This window comes from Rhamphochromis longiceps, linkage group LG7 (assembly GCF_057381845.1).
Source record: "Rhamphochromis longiceps isolate RC_006_pf linkage group LG7, R_longiceps_female_GT1.1, whole genome shotgun sequence".
In the NCBI taxonomy this organism is placed as follows: domain Eukaryota; kingdom Metazoa; phylum Chordata; class Actinopteri; order Cichliformes; family Cichlidae; genus Rhamphochromis; species Rhamphochromis longiceps.
This window is the reverse complement of record NC_140563.1, coordinates 56254563-56275312: the sequence shown is the minus strand read 5'-3', so window position 1 is coordinate 56275312 and position 20750 is coordinate 56254563. Positions and strand designations below refer to the sequence as shown.

At 38.7% G+C, this 20750-nt stretch overlaps 2 protein-coding genes and 1 pseudogene across 2 annotated transcripts; all 3 read left to right on the top strand.

Moving 5' to 3' along the window:
- Positions 1–1660: 1660 nt before the first annotated feature.
- LOC146666426 (proteinase-activated receptor 1-like) lies at positions 1661–4141 on the top strand. The gene is made up of 2 exons (XM_085411365.1): positions 1661–1739; positions 2907–4141. Exons 1-2 carry the CDS (start codon positions 1661–1663, stop codon positions 4139–4141), a joined length of 1314 nt encoding a protein of 437 aa, XP_085267491.1.
- An 8372-nt stretch (positions 4142–12513) lies between these two features.
- Positions 12514–13770, top strand: LOC146666425 (general transcription factor II-I repeat domain-containing protein 2A pseudogene; annotated as a pseudogene).
- A 2193-nt stretch (positions 13771–15963) lies between these two features.
- Positions 15964–18568, top strand: LOC146666424 (proteinase-activated receptor 1-like). Its single transcript, XM_085411364.1, has 2 exons — positions 15964–16030; positions 17321–18568. The coding sequence occupies exons 1-2, from the start codon at positions 15964–15966 to the stop codon at positions 18463–18465; spliced, it is 1212 nt and encodes a 403-aa protein (XP_085267490.1). The 3' UTR covers positions 18466–18568.
- The last annotated feature ends 2182 nt before the right edge of the window (positions 18569–20750 follow it).

The following is a 20750-nucleotide window of genomic DNA, read 5'->3' as shown; positions in this document are numbered from 1 at the left end:
CCTTTTTCATTGTAGCTGAATTACGGGACAAACTGTTCCTTTTCACCTCAATAAGAAACGTGTAATATTTTCTCTGAATACCAGACGGGACGGTTGGCAACTCTAATAACTTATGAACAAAATAAAGTTTAACATCGTTAACATCATAGCACCCACCCAGCTGTATAGAAACTCCGTCATGCTAGCTAGTACGCAGTACGGAAAAAGTCAGAATAACGGAAATAAACTCCACCTAAACTTGGTTCATATCTGACCCAGAGAGACTGCAGGTCATAACTTCTTACCTGAAGTTCAGTTCACACTTGGACCGGCGGCCGCCTCGGGTCTCTTTTCCTTCTGCGACCCCTTTCCCTCCTCCACCTGCTGGCCTCCACCACTTACTAATGTTATTGAATCTGTGGAAGCTCCGCGATAGCCACCACACGAAGTAACGAGTAACGACCCTATCTAAATCCCAGTAACGACTAACGCGTTCCTGATTTTGGAATAATAACTAGTTACCGTGCTCGTTACCACAATAATAACGTAGTTACTGTAACGCGTTACTTAATAACGCGTTAGTCCCAACACTGATTAGCACAGGTTACATGAACTTGAGTGGCAGGGACATGATTGTGCGACATGGTTCCAGGAAGTAATTCTTGGGACTGACAGGATTAGGTGAATTATGAGCCAGAGGTCAGAATTTCTGTTACCTCGGACTGCAGAAACCCAAGAAAAAGGAGGAAGAGGAGGAACCATCATGTAAGGACAAGCCCCTTCGTGGTATATACCACTGGCAGATTGAGGAAGTGGTTGACATTCATTTTACATGTATATAATTAACTCACAGTTGCCTGCTAGAGAAACCTTTACTCTGTTCTTGGTCACAAAGACAATTAAAAAAAATATATACATTCACCAAGTGGAAACTCAAGATGACTGTAAAATAATCACAAAACTGCTAAATTAAGCATTTAAAGGAAGCCATTACCACTACCAAAAGACAAAATTTGTTTGCGTCACAATGAAATACTAAATGAAGAATTGGAAAAAGCACTGTAATTAAAGAATTGTTTGGTACAACAACCCCTTGCTCATTGACCTCTCTCATTTGTCCCATATTAGAGAGACATTACAGTTGTCCTAACTATAGCAAGGCTAAGTGCATTTAAATTGGCCTATCAAGAAGATGGTATGACTTCATACTGTAAGCATAATAAATATTTAAATAAACATTTCCATTTCCCCAACCTCTTACTGTGATATGATATTAATTTTGTGTTTTTGCAGTTTGTGTGTGTGTGTCTTTCCAATGAAGGCCTCACTCTTATGAGTAAATTGTGATTCATGAGTGCATTATAATTTATCAGTAAATGATAATTTATGAGTAAATTACGGGTCATGGCAAATGGCCGCCCCTCCCTGAGCCTGGTTCAGCTAGAGGTTTCTTGCTGTTAAAAGGGAGGGACGTGAAGAGGGAAGTCTCACTGAGAATATCAAGGATGTAGAGATTGTGAAATGAGAAAAGGCAGACAGTGTCTCTAAGTGCAGTTTGCTCTGACTGGTGGAGGAGCGCGTTTGGAATAGACTGGTTGGACTTTGGGCAGAGCTCATTTACTTGAACATCCAGCAGTAGGAACGTGAACGAAGATTAATTGAATTTAATACCATTATCCTAATGGCCACGGTTTTAGTGCCTCGGAAACATCTTCTGTGGGTTCTGTTGTGTGCATGTGCCTTTCCTGCAGGCAACAATGGTAAGAAAGCTTTGAGTTATTTAATGTTAAATTAACACAGGCACTTTTAGTAAACAATTGATGGATATGTTAGAGATGAAATCAGACTATTTTATAATTTTGTCAATCTACATAATATTATAGTTTTTTCTAAAACAAATTTAATTTTGACAGTTATCAAGCAGAAATAATAGTTTCATGGTTGAAGTTTTATTGTCATATACAGATAAACAGTGTAGCCACATTTACTCATAATTAAATTCATTGGCTCGTGTTCCTCAGCTTTACATGAGCCTATAGAAAGTGTGCAGTTATATTTAAGAAGAAAATAACAAGAAAATAACAATAATAATAAAGAAAAAACAAACAAACATTCCTGGTAAGTGAGTTTTCTGTTTCTAGTTGTGATGGACTTACTTTTTACTGCATGTGTTAACCACTGAAAAAATAACACAAACAATTTGTTTTTATCTGCCAGTCTCTCATTTTGTTCTCCCAATTCTCTCTATTTTCATTAATTGTTAAATATGCAACATTAAAATCTTGTTCAACAAGTTCAAAACAGAATATTTGGCATGTTTCTTTTTTACTGATTCAGAGCTTCAACTAATCTATTTGTCATGTAACCTGTGAAAAAAATTATAAAGATCAACTATCATAGTTTTTATAAACAATTTTCTAAATCAAGACTATTGAATAATATAAAAAGAGGCAAAAAGAAGTATTTACACACTAACCATGTGTATCTTTCCTGCAAGCAATAATTATAAGAAAGCTTTAACTCATCATATGTTAAACTTAGAGCGCACTTAACAACCTGTTTATAAGTTGTAGAATGAAAGTCGTTCATTTGTGACCAGTTGTTAAATTTGCAATGTTTAAACTTTTCCTGTCATGATGCCAGGTCTCTCTTGGAAATTCGATTTTTACCTGGAAAAATAAATAATAATACAAAAATAAAATAATAATAAATATTCAGATATTTACACCTGAAATCAGCCAGTAAATTATCTGTATTTCATTTCACTTCTTAAATCACTAGTTTCATAATAACATTCTTACCTTCTGTTAACAGAGCTTTTATCCAATAATCTCAATGATGTAGCTTTAATTTCCATATTAAAGCTACATAGTTGACATATGTTAAAGTGACACATTTTTTTCTTTAAATCTCTCTCTTCGTTTTAGGCACTTCAAACAATACTAGAGGACCGGACGGAGCATCTGGAGCAGGTTTAACATATCAGACATATGAGACCATAGTTAATAAATCCAATGAAACATTTTTAAAAGATGGACTTTCAGAAGAGGCACTGAAGTTTCTAACTGGCCCTGTGTCCACCATCCTTTTACCTTCCTTCTACACACTGGTCTGCTCCATCAGTGTGCCAGTTAACATCTGTGCTCTGCTGGCTTTTGCTCGGGGGATCCGTCCTAAGAAGCCAGCTGCAATCTATATGCTGAACCTGGCCTTAGCCGATCTTCTCTTTGCACTGATGCTCCCCTTCAAGATCTCCTACCACTTTGAAGGCAATGACTGGAAATTTGGCCCGTCCATGTGCCGCGTGGTCACTGCTGCCTTTTACTGGAACATGTATTGTTCTGTTCTTCTCATAGCTTGCATCAGTGTGGACCGTCTGCTTGCTGTTGTTTATCCCATTGACTCTCTGGCTTGGAGGAGGCCAAGGAACACAGTCATAGCCTGCATAACCATGTGGGTGTTATCTTTCGCTGGCTCTGTGCCTCTTGTTTCTTCTGACCAGACTTTTCACATCAGTGAGTTGAACATCACCACCTGCCATGATGTCCACTCCACAGATAAGATCACCTGGTTAAAGACATACTTCCTCACCATCTGCTGCATTTTTTTCTTCCTGCCTCTGCTCATCACAGTGGTGTCCTACGCTCAGATAATCTGGTCATTGAGCAGAGTCCAACATGATGTTCCAGGAACATCACAGAGGAGAAGAAGAGCAATGGTGATGACATTGACTGTGCTGGTGATATTTCTACTGTGTTTCATGCCTACAAACTGTCTGCTGCTTGCACACTACCTGCAATTAAAAGAAGAACCCAAGAAGAGCCAGGAGGCACCCGATGGCTCTTACACACTCTATCTGGTGTTTCTGTGTTTGGGAAGTCTGAACTGCCTCCTGGATCCCCTGCTTTACTACTTTGGATCCTCGCAGTGCCAGAAACAACTATCCAATATGCTGAAGTGTAACAAGGTGTCAAAGAGCAGAGATATCACTCATTCAACAACTGATTCCTGGAGATTAAGCGCAAGAACAATGCTGAAACCCAGAAACCTGCAAAATACCAAACACTCTGAATTAAACACATCAGTGGACTCTTTCCATCTTCAACAACCGAAACAAGAAACTACTAGTCTGACTAACTCTCACACTGTGCTGACATTTTAATTAACTCTTATGTATAATTTTAAAGTTTATTTAAAGTTAAAGTTCATTGTAAAATTATTTTTTCTATTCTTTAATGATTTTCTTTCTGAATGCATGTTTGTTGATTAAACTGTTATTGAGCTTGAAGTACTGAGATGGAGTGAAATATCTGCCCAAATAGTTTGTTTTATGCTTCCCCCTGCTGGTGCAAACTTTACATTAATTATTGTATATTTAATTCAAGCTTCTTTATTTGATGAATTGATTTATTTGGAATAACACAATGTATTAATATGAGCATCAAAATAATGCTAACAGATATGTCAATATGTAAAAGTATAGTATCATAAGTGAGGTTGCCTATTTGTGTAAGCTCTTAATCTTACGTCTGTGCTGGGCTGCAAGTAATGAGTATTTATAATGGATATTTAGTGTTTTCTGTGAGAAAGAGCAGCAAATAGAGTTATCTTCTCTTGCAATTCCTTAGCTGTTTTTGTTTGTACAACCATCAAACCACACCCTTATACTGAAACCTAGACGTTGGGATACCATCAAATGATATATGACATTTCTAGACACCCAAAAAGTCTTAAAAAATAAATAACTAACATTTATCCTTCTTACATTTGCATGAAAACCTCAAAAGCTTTGACGAGTTACAGCATAGTTATTCAAGCTCAACAGCTACTGGCAGTATGGGGCATAACAATCACAGCAAATATGTAATAAAAGCCTTGATGTAGATAAAAAAGGAAAATATCAGTTAAAGTGTGTCATATCTAAATGGCTTGCTTGGTGTTTTCCTATTAAATGCATGGTTGTATTGAAACCTGTGAGTTATTCTCTTGCAAGAAAATAAACAGATGTTCCCTTTTGACTCGTTCTGACTCCATGTTTTCTCTAGTATACAGGCATCTTTATTCTGGCTCTTTATCCCATCGGAACTGCCACTTCTTTTTCATTTTTGATGTGAGGATTTTACTTCCACATTACTACCATGAAAACATGAAAAACTATTGTTATACATGAATTTAAAGCAAAAATCATGCCTTATGTCGAATAAATGAATAATGGCAATGATTAATGGTGAGTAATGATGAACATAAAAATTTTCAAATTAGACTGACGTTATCCAAATGAATGTGAAAAATGTATTTTATATTCCTGACTATAATTTACTAATAAAACGTATTTTCCACGCACAAAACATGTGAATGTGATAAGCCAGCAATTTCATTAACTGCAATGTATGCTCATAATAGAGGTCTTCTTGCCCATTCACAGACGCAGGCACAGGGCCCCGGTGTTCGCTGACATGAATCTTTCTGTTTGACGCAGGGAAGCTTTTTCCAAAGAAGGCAAAGAAGCCTCAACTGACTCTCTTCACATAAACTGCTGCCTGGAAGAAAAAGAAGAATACATGACTTTTTTTTGTCAGTCATCAAGTCACTTGGCTCAATTGCAGCAATACTATTAATAATTGTAACTTCAACATACATGATCATACAAATATTTGTATTTGAAAACAAATGAACATTTTAATTATCACAGAGCCAGAAAAAAGTGAGTGGTGGTTGGCTCTTCAAAGGCCCTGATGTGTTTTTCATTCACAAATCACCCGATTTTTCCCAAGCTCAAAAATCAGGATAGCTTGTTTGGTACCATGCCTGCACAAGTATGTTAATTAGGCTCCTCTCATCATAATATGGCAATACAAACACCAGTTACAAACGCTTTATGTTAGAGGTAAATTAACTAAACCAGTCACAGCAGATGGCTGCCGCTCCCTGAGCCTGGTTTCTTCCTGGTAAAAGTGAAGGAAAATCTGAGAAGATAAGAAGTGTGTACATTATTGTGCCCCGTGGGGAAATTGCTCTCTGCATTTAACCCATTCACTCAGTGAAGCAGTGGGCAGCCATTGGGCGCCCGGGGAGCAGTGTGTAGGGACGGTACCTTGCTCAGGGGTACCTCAGGGTAGCTGTTAAGGGGAATCGAACCCCCGACCTTCCGATCATGGGGCAACCACTCTACCTACTGAGCTATCCCTGCCCTGTAGGGTACCAAGCTATTCAAATTCATAAAATACAGGTGCATAAATATGGCTGCAGTTGCTGGTTAAGTGTCGGTTAAAATGCTCGATCCGAGTTGTGCACAGAACTTCCTATTAAGACCGAGCCTTCACCCCTGCTTGCTCACACGTTCTTCCATATCTGAGGGTTCTCTCCTCTATGATCAGTCCTGATGTGCAGGGGTCTGCCAAATTGTCCAAGAATTGCAGTAAATGGTTTCAGCTCGATTATTGTTGGAGCACTGAAGAAACATACCATGCACCGTGAACAGCAAACTCACTATTGCAGTTTTTCTGTAGATAGAACACCCTCCACAGTGACTCTCTTACATGCTGTCTTTGAACCACTATGTTTTTAGAACACAGACTTCGCCTCAGCATCACTTCTCTATCATTTGGATTTTCAGTTTTTATCTTGAACACTATCTGATCCAAAGTATTGTCAGTCATTATATTGAATTTTGACACAGATATTATAGTCTTGCAGTAACTCTTAGAAATTTGGAAAGGATAGACATGTCACAACTGAGAGGTCAGACTAGGTGCAAGGACTTAAAGAGCAGACACAGACTTTTTAAAAGTACACACGTACACGGGTATTTTTGAAAATGGAGATTTTCGGATTATTTTAAAAAAATAATCCCGTCCACACGTAAACGCAGAAATGAAGGAAAACGCTGCTAGGAACATGCCAAAGCAACAGGTGGCGATATATTCCTAACCGTGTAGAAATGTTGGCCAATAGAAGCCTCGGTGGGAAATAGTAAACAAGGATGGGGCATAGAAGCAGAACCGAGTCGTATGTGTGGAAGGACAGTAACTGTGTGTGTATATGTAAGCATTTAAACACTGCAGAGACTACAATTAACAGTAACAGTATTGTAGAAATTCATTTCACTGAAACAATAACGTGGCGCACAGTGTGACGTCAAAAAAGGCGCACACCTTTGACGCTGCGTTTTCTCCGTTTTCGTCGTCCACACATAAATGCAAAAACTGAGTTTTCAAAAATATCCACCCTGGCCGGAGTTTTTAAAAATCTCTGTTTTCAGTGACCGAAAACACAGTTTACGTGTGGACGAAAGATGCAAATGCATAGAAAAATCTGCGTTTTCAAAAATACCCGGGTACGTGTGGACGTAGCCTGAGGCTCAAGTAGATGTGAAAACAGTGCTTTATTTACAAAGTGAGACAAGACTTTAAGGTGACAACTATAAACTGTGAACTATGACAATAGTTTTAAGGTATCGACGATGAACTGTGAACTATGAGACTAAACCAGAAACGAGAAGCGTAATTTGTGAACTAATGTTAAATTCAAAAGTCCATGAAAGTGATCCAATGGGGGAAGAAGGGGCTGTGGCACGGCCAGAAAAGTGCAGAGTCACTAGAATGAGAGTAAACAGGGAGTCTGCTAGGTTCCAGTGATTAACGGTAAGTATGATGGGAAATGTTTCTAATGGCTTACACGTTGCAAGTGGAGTACGGTGTGGAAGGGGCGCAGTCCAAAGGTTTGGGTGAAGTTTCAGTCCTGAGTGAACCCAAGATGTACTGTTCCAGAAGCTGTGGCAGGGAGGCAGGCAGGTGGAGTGCAGCGGGGAAGTGAGCGTAACCAGACTGTGTGATTGGAGGAAGACCGGCGTCCAAAATCAAGCTGAGTATTGTTCAAAAAAGCAACGTGATGACCAGCCAGGTTACAAGAAAAGAGAAAACACAATAAGCGAGAATACTGAGGAAATCACAAGTTAGCTTGGCAGCCTAACACTGATTAGCTGTAGATCTGGTGGAGAACTTCTGAGTATGCTGGTCTTAAATATGGGTAGCTTGATTGCAGACAGGTGAGATGGCTTAATGGAGACTCTGGCCTGAGGTGGAGCCCCAGCTCTATGGAAAAACACTGCACTCACCCTGACCATGACAAGATGTTGCTTCAGTAAAAGATGTTTTTAGGGAATTAACATTTTGAAACGTTGGAAATTTGATGCCTGGTTTGCTTGGTAACCATCCTAGAACACAGCAAATATTATGCCAATAAGCATAGTTCTGTAACAAAAGATGGGCAATTCAAGGTAATTAAACTGTGACAGATTAGCTAGAGATTTGTATTTTAGGCAGGCACGTGAGTGGGATTAATGTTGTTGGTGCTGATGTGACACTGCTCATGCTAGAGCTGTAAGAAGTTAAAAATGTATACTGAATCAGAATTACTACTTTGACAATTATAAAATGCAAGTTTAAAATGAATCAACTGCAATATTATACCACGGAAATATAAAATTCTGCCAGCTAATTTACATGAGTAATTAAGCCTACCAAGCACTATGATATTCCAGTGGAGGTAGTAGGTCTATGTAGTTGGTCCAGATGCATTGCTGGACCAACTACCAATTCTTTTGATCTTTGGGCTGAAGGAAGGACAAGACTCTGTGTATAAATGCTCAATCAACAATCTTTTATTCCATACAATTCAACACTTTATGAGCATAAACCATCCAGAGGGGAGATGAGCGCGGGAGGGTGTCCGCCTAATCCCTGAGCGTGCCTCACAGACACTCTAAACCAAGGCACAATGTACATTTCAATTCCTTTAATTTTAAATATGTTTATATTGTCTATCTTGTAAAATACTCAGATGTCTATTCATATTAATGTACAGAATTCACCTGCTTGCTGCTACTACTGCACATTCACCCAGTGTATATACTATATATATATATATATATATATATATATATATATATATATATATATATATATATATATACACTCAACAAAAATATAAACGCAACACCTTTGTTACTGCTCCCATTCCCCATGGGATGGACGTAGAGACCTAAAATTCATTCCAGATACACAATATAACCATCCCTCCCAAACAGTGGTCACAAATCAGTCCAAATGTGTGGTAGTGGGCACATCTGCTATATTGAGATAATCCATCCCACCTCACAGGTGTGCCACATCAGGATGCTGATCTGACAGCATGAGTAGTGCACAGGTGTACCTCAGACTGCCCACAACAAAAGGCCACCCTGGAATGTGCAGTTTTGTCTCACAGCAAAATGCCACAGATGCCACAAGCAATGAGGCAGCGTGCAATTGGCATGCTGACAGCAGGAATGTCAACCAGATCTGTCGCCCGTGCATTGAATGTTCATTTCTCAACCATAAGCCGTCTCCACAGGCGTTTCAGAGAATATGGCAGCACATCCAACCGGCCTCACAACCGCAGACCTCGTGTAACCACACCAGCCCAGGACCTCCACATCCAGCAGGTTCACCTCCAAGATCGTCTGAGACCAGCCACCCAGACAGCTGCTGGAACAATTGGTTTGCACAACCAAACAATTTCTGCACAAACTGTCAGAAACCGTCTCAGGGACGCTCAACTGCATGCCCGTCGTCCTCATCGGGGTCTTGACCTGACTCCAGCTCGTTGCCGTAACAGACTTGTGTGGGCAAATGCTCACATTCGATGGCGTCTGGCACGTTGGAGAGGTGTGCGCTTCCACGGATGAATCATGGTTCACATTGTTCAGGGCAGATGGCAGCTGAGAATGTCCCAGTTCTTGCATGGCCAGCATACTCACCAGACATGTCACCCATTGAGCATGTTCGGGATGTGCTTGACCGGCGTATACGACAGCGTGTACCAGTTCCCACGAATATCCAACAACCTCGCACAGCCATTGAAGTGGAGTGGACCAACATTCCACAGGCCACAATTGACAATCTGATAGACTCCATGCGACGATGTGTTGCACTGCATGAGGCAAATGGTGGTCACACCAGATACTGACCGGTTCTGGGTCCCCAGACCCCCAATAGCGCAAAAAACTGCACATTCCAGGGTGGCCTTTTGTTGTGGGCAGTCTGAGGTACACCTGTGCACTACTCATGATGTCAGATCAGCATCCTGATGTGGCACACCTGTGAGGTGGGATGGATTATCTCAATATAGCAGATGTGCCCACTACCACACATTTGGACTGATTTGTGATCACTGTTTGGGAGGGATGGTTATATTGTGTATCTGGAATGAATTTTAGGTCTCTACGTCCATCCCATGGGGAATGGGAGCAGTAACAAAGGTGTTGCGTTTATATTTTTGTTGAGTGTATATATATATATATATATATATATATATATATATATATATATATATATATATGAGAGGAAGAACATTATATGTATATATATATATATATATATATAAAATGTTCTTCCTCTACACCCCCCCCCCAATTTTTGCACATGTCGAGGAGCGTGTCAGGCTACATTTCACTGTGTGTTATACTTGTATAACTATGCATGTGACAAATAAAGAACCTTGAACCTTGAACCTTGAAATTAATGATAACCACTTAGTTTAGTAAAAGAAATCAAAAACAAATTAACCATTTTTAATTCTAACATTTGCCACCTTTTTCACAAAAATCATGTGTTTCATTCAGCCTGCCGTCCCACAGTTTCCTCTCCAGTATGATACTCAGCTTCTCATGAACACAGGCATTTTATCTTCTAAACGCTATTCAGTTTATTTCAATCATTAATGCTTAAACATGAAAATAATGCTATATGCTTCTCATTGGTTCTCTAAAAATGTCTGGGAACTTTTGGATCATTATAAGCTGAAGTTTTACCATACTTAAATTAGTAAAAACACAACTAAAGTCATAAAAATGTTCATAAAACCATTGTTTGATGTTAAAACTCAACTTCCCCCCTTTTTGACACACTCCCATGTGTCAATTCATCGGAGAAAATTAAAAGAAAAGGTTAGTGACATCCTATCATAATATAAAAATCAGAAATTCTTCTCTCAAGTATCGTTGCTCCAGTCTTGTCATCCTGTGTTAGGGAATGAAATCAATTTAATTATCATATTAGATCTGGCTCCGCCCAGAGCCTGCGTCCGCAGAACTGCCTAGAAACAAAACCTGTGTGTTAATATGAACTTCACATTTGTAACTCCCTTTTTACCCACTGTTTTTCCCTTATTGCCCACAGCAGGGGAATTTATGTCTTGATTCAGCCATGAATCCAGCTCACCTGATTCATCACTGAGCCCAACCGTCACTGGCATCTGATTGTGCGGCACTGCATATTCTTCCCTTAATGTCGCTGTTTTCAATCTGTTAATTAGAGTTCTTAAACATGACGTAGACTGCATCCACAACAAGTCAATACAGCTTTGAATGTGGCCAATTATCAATCTACTACCAATCAATAACAAAATGATAGCTTTTATTTTATGCATGCTTTGGTCAAACACTTACCCAGAGGATCTTCAATCCCAGAAAATTCCTTCTCATTTAATAATGTCTGTCATTCTTCCATGCCCTGGTAACTGGTAGCTGTATTATTTTGAAATATACATACAACCAGCCAAACCACACCTTGGTCACACCAACCCTGTTCCCATCCGAGGATGTCCAACGCCATCCTAGTCTGGACTGTCAGAGGTGGCTTTAACACCAACTTTTCCGACACTCCTGTTTATTGCATTCCCTGGTCAGATTAGCCAACCTTTGCACACTAGTATAAACATAATCAACATGGTCAACATTATATTGAGTGTTATTTCAAAATATTATAGATTCAAACCCTCCAAATCTAGATGAGCTCCACTCTGTCTCTAAATTTTGGAGAAATTTTATGTTTGGTGTCGAATTTTAAGAATTTGACCATAAGTGAAATTCATGGTGTTATCACCCCCATCAGGGCTTACCTTTCCCACTTTTGGTGATATTCCTCCCTCGAATATTTGCAATTACCCTCCTTAGGCGTGGTGTTATGGTCAAGCAGGTGCTATAGGAAACAAAAAGCTCAGGACAGAACAGTTATCAGTCATGTGCTTCATACAGAAGTTGCATATTTTATGATTTCATATTGATCCTCTGAGTGTAATGATACATTTTAATTTTAATTTATCAAAACTAAACACAATAGGTTTTTCTTTCTTTACTTTGCTCTTGTTCTTTTGCAGTACCACATCCTATCACATGCCCCTGTCGGTTATATTCTACTTTTTTTAAATTACTGACTATTTCATAGGGGTGGGGGAAAAAATCGATACTGTGTAGTATCGTGATATTTTGTTTGCTAATAATGTATTGATACAGGGACAGCAGAAATCGATATTTTGTTACAAATAATTTTTTCGTGGACTGGAACATGCTCTGACTTCAGAGCATGTTGATCAGCTCCTTTTTCTGAGCAAGAATCCTGACATTCCTTCACTGTCCAAATGTGTTTAACTTTTTTTTTGGCAGCAATAAACATGACAGTTTACTTATTTTAATTTAAGACATATTTTATTTTAATGGATGAAAGCAATGATGTCAAAGACACTGCTCAGCTCCTCATTTTTATCCGAGGAATCAACAAAACCTTTGAAATAACGGAGGAGTTTTTGACAATGGAGTCTCTGAAAGGACAAACACGGGGTGAGGACTTGTTTGAACGAGTGTCTGCTGCCATCGAAAACATGAAGCTTCCCTGGAGTAAGCTTGTTAACGTCACCACAGATGGATCTCCAAATTTAACGGGAAAAAACGTTGGCCTGCTGAGGAGAATCCAGAATAAAGTGAAAGATGAAAACCCTGACCAGGATGTGATTTTCCTCGACTGCATCCTCCACCAGGAATCTCTATGTAAATCGGTGTTACAGCTGAATCATGTTGTGAATCCTGTGGTGAAACTTGTCAACTTCATACGCGCACGGGGACTTCAGCACCGTCAGTTCATTGCGTTCCTGGATCACCAGGACCTGCTTTATCACTCCCGTGTCCGCTGGTTGAGTTTGGGCAAAGTGTTTCAACGAGTGTGGGAGCTCAAAGAGGAGATTGGCGTGTTTTTGGAGCGGCAGGGGAAGACTGATGAATTTCCTGAGCTGAGCAACAAGAGCTGGATGTGTGACTTCGCGTTTGCTACGGATGTATTTTCACACTTGAATGAGCTCAATGTGAAACTGCAGGGGAAGGACCAGTTTGTGCATGACATGCACACAAACGTGAAAGCCTTCAAATTAAAGCTGGCTTTATTCTCCAGGCAGATTTTGAACAAGTCATTCACTCATTTTCCTACACTAGCCACGCTGAAAGAGGCCGGAGCAAAAGTAAAGAAATACAGTGAGTCACTGGATGCACTGCACAGAGAATTCTGCCGTCGGTTTTTGGATTTCGATAAAATTGACAAGTCACTTCAATTGGTGGCCTTTCCTCTGTCACAAGACCCCGAAACAGCTCCAGAGGAGCTTCAGCTCGAACTCATCGACCTTCAGTCCGACCCTGCCTTAAAAGGGAAATTCAGCTCTCTGAAACTAAATGACTTCTATGCTTCACTCAATGATGCCGCGTTTCCAAATCTAAGGCGAAAAGCGCAGATGATGTTGGCTTTGTTCGGCTCTACCTTCGTGTGTGAACAGACATTCAGCGTCATGAACATCAACAAAGCCAGCCACAGATCCAAGTTAACAGACCTACACCTCAGATCAATCCTGAGAATCGCCACAACAAAACTAACTCCAGACTTTGATGCGCTGGTTAAAAAAGGAGACCAACAACACTGTTCCCATTAAAATGTGTGTCTCTCCGTGATGCGCACGTTGTTAAAATGAACAGTGCGCGCAGATCAAATATAACGCTTCACAGACTGACTTGCTGACACTGTTTCGTCCTTGCACTGGTCGTTGTTGACTTTTGGCACCGGGGAAACAAATTGAATAAAAGGAACAGGACAAGTACATCTGCATCTCCTACCGTTTTTGAAAAAAAAAAAAAAAAAAAAAAGAGTTAGGAGGAGAGTGATGTGATATCCTGAAGGATAACAGAACTTTCAGTGCTTTAAAATAAAATGTTCATTTATTTGATTTTCAGTGTTTAAAGGCTCATTTCGAAGTCAGAGATTTTATTGTAATGCTTTTCTTCATTTTCATTGGAAATTAAAGCACATGTTTTCTCCATATCCCAAGATGTGTATTTTTCCCCCAATGAGGTGATGTTTTCAAAGCATGCCATCTATCTACTCCTGTTCCGGCCCCTTTGTCAAATGTTAGAACTCAATGTGGCCCACGAATCAAAAAGTTTGCCCACCCCTGCAATAAACTCACCAAGTGCTTTGGTGATTGTGGAGACTGCATCCACTAAAATTGCACCACCAAAATGGCTCTTCTAATGTTTTCAGTTAAGTTACCAGAAATGCTCGTAGGAAATAACTGAAGCAACATATGGCGGTTAGAAGTAACCGTTAGGGGACCACAGTCACACATCCTCGCCACTACAGGCACAGTTTTCACAAAGCTTTTATTTTGGTATTTCCTCTGACCAGCAGGATAAATGTGCATATTAGCTAAACATTTAGACGTAGAGCTGGGCGATATAAGATTTTTTCATATCACGATATGTTTTTTTTTCATTTCAGGCGATAACGATATATATCATGATATAAGCCAAATAACTATATTTGTAAGATTTAAATGTGCCGTTGCTCACAAGTAAAATGTGAAATAATCAGCAGCTTGTTTTTATTTAAATATTTATTTCCCATAATAAGTTCAACAGGGTAGATGTACTTAAGGAACATGAGACTTTTTCAGATAAATAATGGCAAATATTGCAAACTACACAAAAGGCAGCCGCTAAAGCGTTTCAAAATAGAACAAACAAAACAGACTACTAAATTGTCAATTCCACTTAGAAACAAAATATTAATTCTAAAAATAAATATTAGTTTGTTTTACAGAAGAACAGACAAAATTGACTAACTTTTGTCAATATCAAATAAACTGAGAACTCAAAGGAAATTCTCAATCTCTCCTTGTTGTATAGCTTAGCTTTTCAAACAGTTTTAACAGTTACTTTAGTCTGACAAAAGCCGAATGACGAATTAGCGCTTCCAGTCAGAGATTGAGCATGCACCGCTTTATTGTATTTCCAGACTTGCTTTCGGCACAATTTACAGTGCGCGCTACTCTGTTTGACTTGAAATAGCAGAAATACCTTCACACTACGGAACTTCTATGGCTCTTCCGTTCAACAATCTCTCCGGCATTGGAGCCATCATCTGTTTTCTCTTCGGTAACCTTCGGTCACACTCTCGGTTGATTTTTCTCTAATCGGCACACTCATTTCCTCCATTACCGGGGCGGCACGGCGGCGGGCTGCTTCCCAAAACAAATACACATGTGCGGCTTGGCACTTGTGCTGTATGTAACAAGTCACGTGACGTGCCGCTGCGGCTGTGATTGGTTCGGCTCTGCACTACTTAATTTGGATTGGCTGTTCTTTTTATTCTTTTTTTTTTAAGAGAACAAGAGCGGTGAGGCCTATCGCAATAGTTAAATTTTTCTATCGAGAAAAAGTTATTTCGCAATACATATCGTTATCGTTCTATCGCCCAGCTCTATTTAGACGTAACATTTAGATTTTAATATAAAAAGTTACAAATATTGTTGTAAATGTTGTAAAAATTGACTCAAAAAAACGTGTTTTTCTCCAATGAATGCATCGGAAGGCAACTTGGGGTTAGTATATTGCCTAAGGATATTTTGCCACCCCATGTAGAACTGAGAAGCAATTTATCCAACATCCAGGAATTTTCCTTTCCCTGTGTAAGAGTTCCAAGGAAACCTGGAATCATGCCAGGCAGAAAGCCAGCAAGTACAAACAAGTACATTAAGGGCATGTTCTTGTTCTTCTTGTTCTCTAAAACAGACATTTAAGACACTGTTGAATTAAAGGATGCCAAAAAGGAAAGAAAGAGAGAAGCAAACATGGCTTTAACACAGTTGTTGTTACTTCTGTTTTGTTTCTGCTGTATTTCTGCCGCGAACACTTCAGGTAAGTTTGAAAATACTGTGATGTCTTGAATTGGTTGGTCTCTACTCATAAAATCCAAATAAATTACTTATTGTTATCTGTGTTAGAACAAATACAAGACTAATTCAAAAAATGTTTTGGTGAATGCAATAATTTTCAATAGAAATCCTGACATAAAAAAGTGTACTATTTCAAGAACAATGTTAGATTTTAAAATGGACAAAACTATTTTGTGGTGAGACGATTCAAGCTTTCAAAATCTTTTTTAAAAAGAACAAAATACTGCATTCTCCAGACAAGAGTTATATTTTTATATTTTCTAATGATTTTTTTAAAGATTTCCCGTTTTGTTTAGTGTCAGTTAGTGACGAGAGGGGGATTATTTTTGTTTTAGTTTCAATTTTTTATGTTAAGTTTTAGTTCATTTTGAATGGCTTTCGGTGTTTGTTATAGTTTTTTAAATTATAATTATTGGATGGAGGGCATATGTCAGAAAGCAAAGATGTTTCATCCATATTTTACCTTAGTTTTAGTTTTATTTTAGTTTCCAACTTCACATAATTGTTCAAATTTGTAGTTTTTATTTCATCTTAATTATTTAAAATGCTTTTTTTTTCACATCCATGTTTAGTTTTAGTTTAGCTTTAGTTAACTATAATGACCTTGGTACAGACTAAAAAGGAAAGCAAACATCAGGCATGTTATCAGCCCTTAGTTCAAAAGCCTGCATGTATAGTCTTGCACTGATGGCTATGGCACTGGCAGCTTGCACATCTGAAGAGGAACATTAGTGTTGAAAGGTATACACAAATTTTACATCAGATTATATTCACCATGTTCAGAAATTGAAACTGTGATATGCATTTCCTTTTAAAATATATTTGAGATAATGTTCTTGGGTCTGTCAAATTTGTGCACACGTAAAGGTCAGACTGAGTTGTTGTGACCAAACAGCAGCATCCGAAGACTAGCCTCATCAATGTTATTTTGGATGGATGGATGGATGGATAAGCTTTATTTGTTGGTTGCAGTTGCTTGCAACTGAGATGAGAGACCTTTAATTGGCAAACCATCCCAGTCGCTGAGCTTTGTGCAAGTTTTAGGGCAAAACTAGACAAGAGAAGACTTTGGATGTGTTTTAATTCTTTTGTTTAAAAAGTAAATTCAGCGGACAAACAGATTTAAAACTGCGTCTGTTTCTGATTTGTAAACTCTAAGAAAATGTTACCATCATAGTTTTATATCCAGCAAATAACCTTTGATTTCTGTTTTTTAGAATTCACTGACAAGTCTATTTTGTTTTTAAAACAGGAGCGCATGGAGCATCTGGAGCAGTTTTTAACTATGATAATAATAATTCACCACATAATTCATCAAATAAAACATCTTTTGGACTTTCAGAAGAGGCACTGAAGTTTCTAACTGGCACTGTGTCCATCATCCTTTTACCTTTCTTCTACACGCTGGTCTGCTCCATCAGTGTGCCAATTAACTTCTGTGCCGTGATTGTCTTTGCTTGGGGGATCCGTCCCAAGAAGCCAGCTGCAATCTATATGGTGAACCTGGCCTTAGCTGATCTGCTCTTTGCACTGATGCTCCCCTTCAAGATCTCCTACCACTTTGAAGGCAACAACTGGAAATTTGGCCCGTCGATGTGCAGCGTGGTCACTGCTGCCTTTTACTGGAACATGTATTGTTCTGTTCTTCTCATAGCTTGCATCAGTGTGGACCGTCTACTTGCTGTAGCTTACCCTATAGCATCTCTTACTTGGAGGAGCCCACAGGCTGCAGTCATAGCCTGCATAATCATGTGGATGCTATCCTTCGCTGGCTCGATTCCCCTTTTTACCATCCACCAGACATTTTACGTCAGTGAGTTGAACATCACCACCTGCCATGATGTCCACTCTACAGATAAGATCGCCTGGTTAAAGACATACTTCCTCACCATCTGCTGTGTCCTCTTCTTCCTGCCTCTGCTCATCACAGTGGTGTCCTACGCTCAGATAATCTGGTCATTGAGCAGAGTCCAACATGATGTTCCAGGAACATCACAGAGGAGAAGAAAAGCAATGGTGATGACATTGACTGTGCTGGTGATATTTTTACTGTGTTTCATGCCCACAAACTGTCTGCTGCTTGCACACTACCTGCAGTTTAACACCGAGAAGAGCCAGGAGGCACCTGATGGCTCTTACGCACTCTATCTGGTGTTTCTGTGTTTGGGAAGTCTGAACTGCCTCCTGGATCCCCTGCTCTACTACTTTGGATCCTCCCAGTGCCAGAAACGACTATCCAACATGGTCAAGTGTAAGAGCATTACACAGCGCAGAGATATCACTCAGTCAGCAACTTCTTCATGGAGATTCAGGAGGTCTGGAAAAAACATCTCCACCAGAGGGGGTTCTTTTCAATCAAGCCTCAGAAGCCAAAATAAGAAAATACTACTCCTCTGAGCTGATATTTTAAATGACTCTTAGCTGTTAAAGTTATAAAATAACATCAGTGATTTGTCATGAAATTTCAGAAGCTGTGAACATGAGCACGTAGCTAGCAGGAGCGTTTAGAGTTCTGGGCATATCATTCTTCATGATCAGAATGAACTGAATACCTTCCACGGCTATCTCAACAGAAACAGCTTTAAATCTTTGTTTCATAGACACACATGATCAGTCACAGATGCCAAAAGGGACACTGACACCAATCCTCAATAGGAGAACTCATGATGGTTCAGGAGCAGTCAGGCTTACCCTGATGTGTTTTTATGTGTTCAATAAATTCTACTTGTATCTTTTAAGATGTGAATATTTATTTTTAATTATCTAGACCAGTTAGTGCAGATTAAGTAAAAAACCTTTGAACTGGTATATGTTAAAAACTGATCCAAATCTAGGACATATCGTAAAAATAAACACGATTTTTCCACTGCATATAAAAAATAAGCCTCAAACATCCTCCCTCATAGTTCCATTTGCTGATTTTGATCTGAATTATATTTATCATTATATCTACATTTATACATCGATTTTCCTTTCTTTTTTTTTCTTTGTGTCAAGCGTATGCCAGTGCTGAGGGGAAGTGGAGGTAATGATGGATAAGGTAAATCAACAGAATGTCACATTCCTGGGTCTGTTGACCCAGCGTTTAAGTTTTAGTTTATTTTGATGTTTATGTTTAAGTTCATTAAGTTAGCCAAGTTCATTTCTTTATTAGATTCCCCTTGTGTCTTCTTCCCCTGTATTTAAGTTTCCCTCAACCTTTATGTGTTTCATGTTTGCATGTCTTTGGTTGAACTTTTATATGTCTGAAATAAAGGGTTATCATCATCAACTGCAGTAATATTAATGCAGTAATATTAAAGTGCCACCATTTAGGTTGATCAGATAAATATGTGGGATCTGTACTATTCATAATAAACCGTTTCTAATCAGAAGTTTGTTTTGTTTTTTAAATTTAAATTTTAAATTTAGTCGCCACATGTGGGGTTACCTGCTGTCGTGACCCCTTGTAATCAGGAAGTAAAATATAACAGAGAAAGCAGATGTCAGAGCAATTCCTAATATCTCTATACTTCTTTTTAAGGATGATACTATATGGATCTAAACTCGCCTGTGCACATGACTTCACCAAGCCCGCTAATAAAAAAAACTGTACCAGTCTGCTTCCTGATTGTGGGATCTCTGGGATTTGTAATCCCCACTGTTGTGTGCATCATAACCTATTTCTCTTCACACACAGGATTTTCAGTTTAGAACAATCATGCTCGCTAAAGACTTCCTGGAATGCTCTTTAGAGTGCATGTTGAATTTAGGTTGTATGTTTGTTTATTTAGAGTAGAGTTGTTTTCACTAGATTAACAGTGTTCCAAAGTAACCTGGGACCAGGCCAGGCAGGAAGCCTGAAACAGCAGGTACAAACAGGTAGGTTTAGGGTGTGTTCTTCAAGGCTGGAACTGTTAGCAGACATTTCAGTTGGCTTTAAGGAAGCCAAAAAAGAAAATATAAAACTGATATATAAATAAAATTAAATTGAATTATTGTCAAACTCAACATGACTTTTTTTTTCTTACAAAGATACGTTTTCTCATTTTAAACATTTGATATCTGTTCAATGTGAATAAACTATGGGTTTATGAGATTTGCAAATGATTTAATTCTAATACTATTTACATTTTACAGTGGGTCATAATTTTTATATTTTCTTTTAGAATTGTGGATATATATTTTAACAGTTATTTTTTACCCAGTGTTGTTGTTTCAGTTCCCCGTGGATGATTTTTAGCATTATGATCAATGTTTCAGGCTAAAACGTGTCAGATAAAAATGAAAAGACACCCCAGTGTTATGCCTCAAAATAACTCATCTGGCTCAGTCAACAGTATCAAACCCAGTGATACTAATTTATCAGTGACAAGATGAGATAGAAGATAGCCTTCATTAGCCCAAGACATGGGGAAGTTGTTACAACAGCAAAGTAGACAGGAATAAATAGATGCAACTTACCTAACAACAATAATATATTGCAAAAATAGAAGAAAATATACACTATACAGGGTAGAAGAAATATAATTTTAATATATGTACATAAACATTAAATGTGTTTTTGTGTATATGATAAAATGATACGGTTTACTAGTAGCAGGAAAACAGATCGTGTCACAATGCAGTGGTTGGCTGTTATTAGCTGCAGGTATTGTGTACTGCACACTAAGATATGTACAGACCACAGTCTGTGCATATGT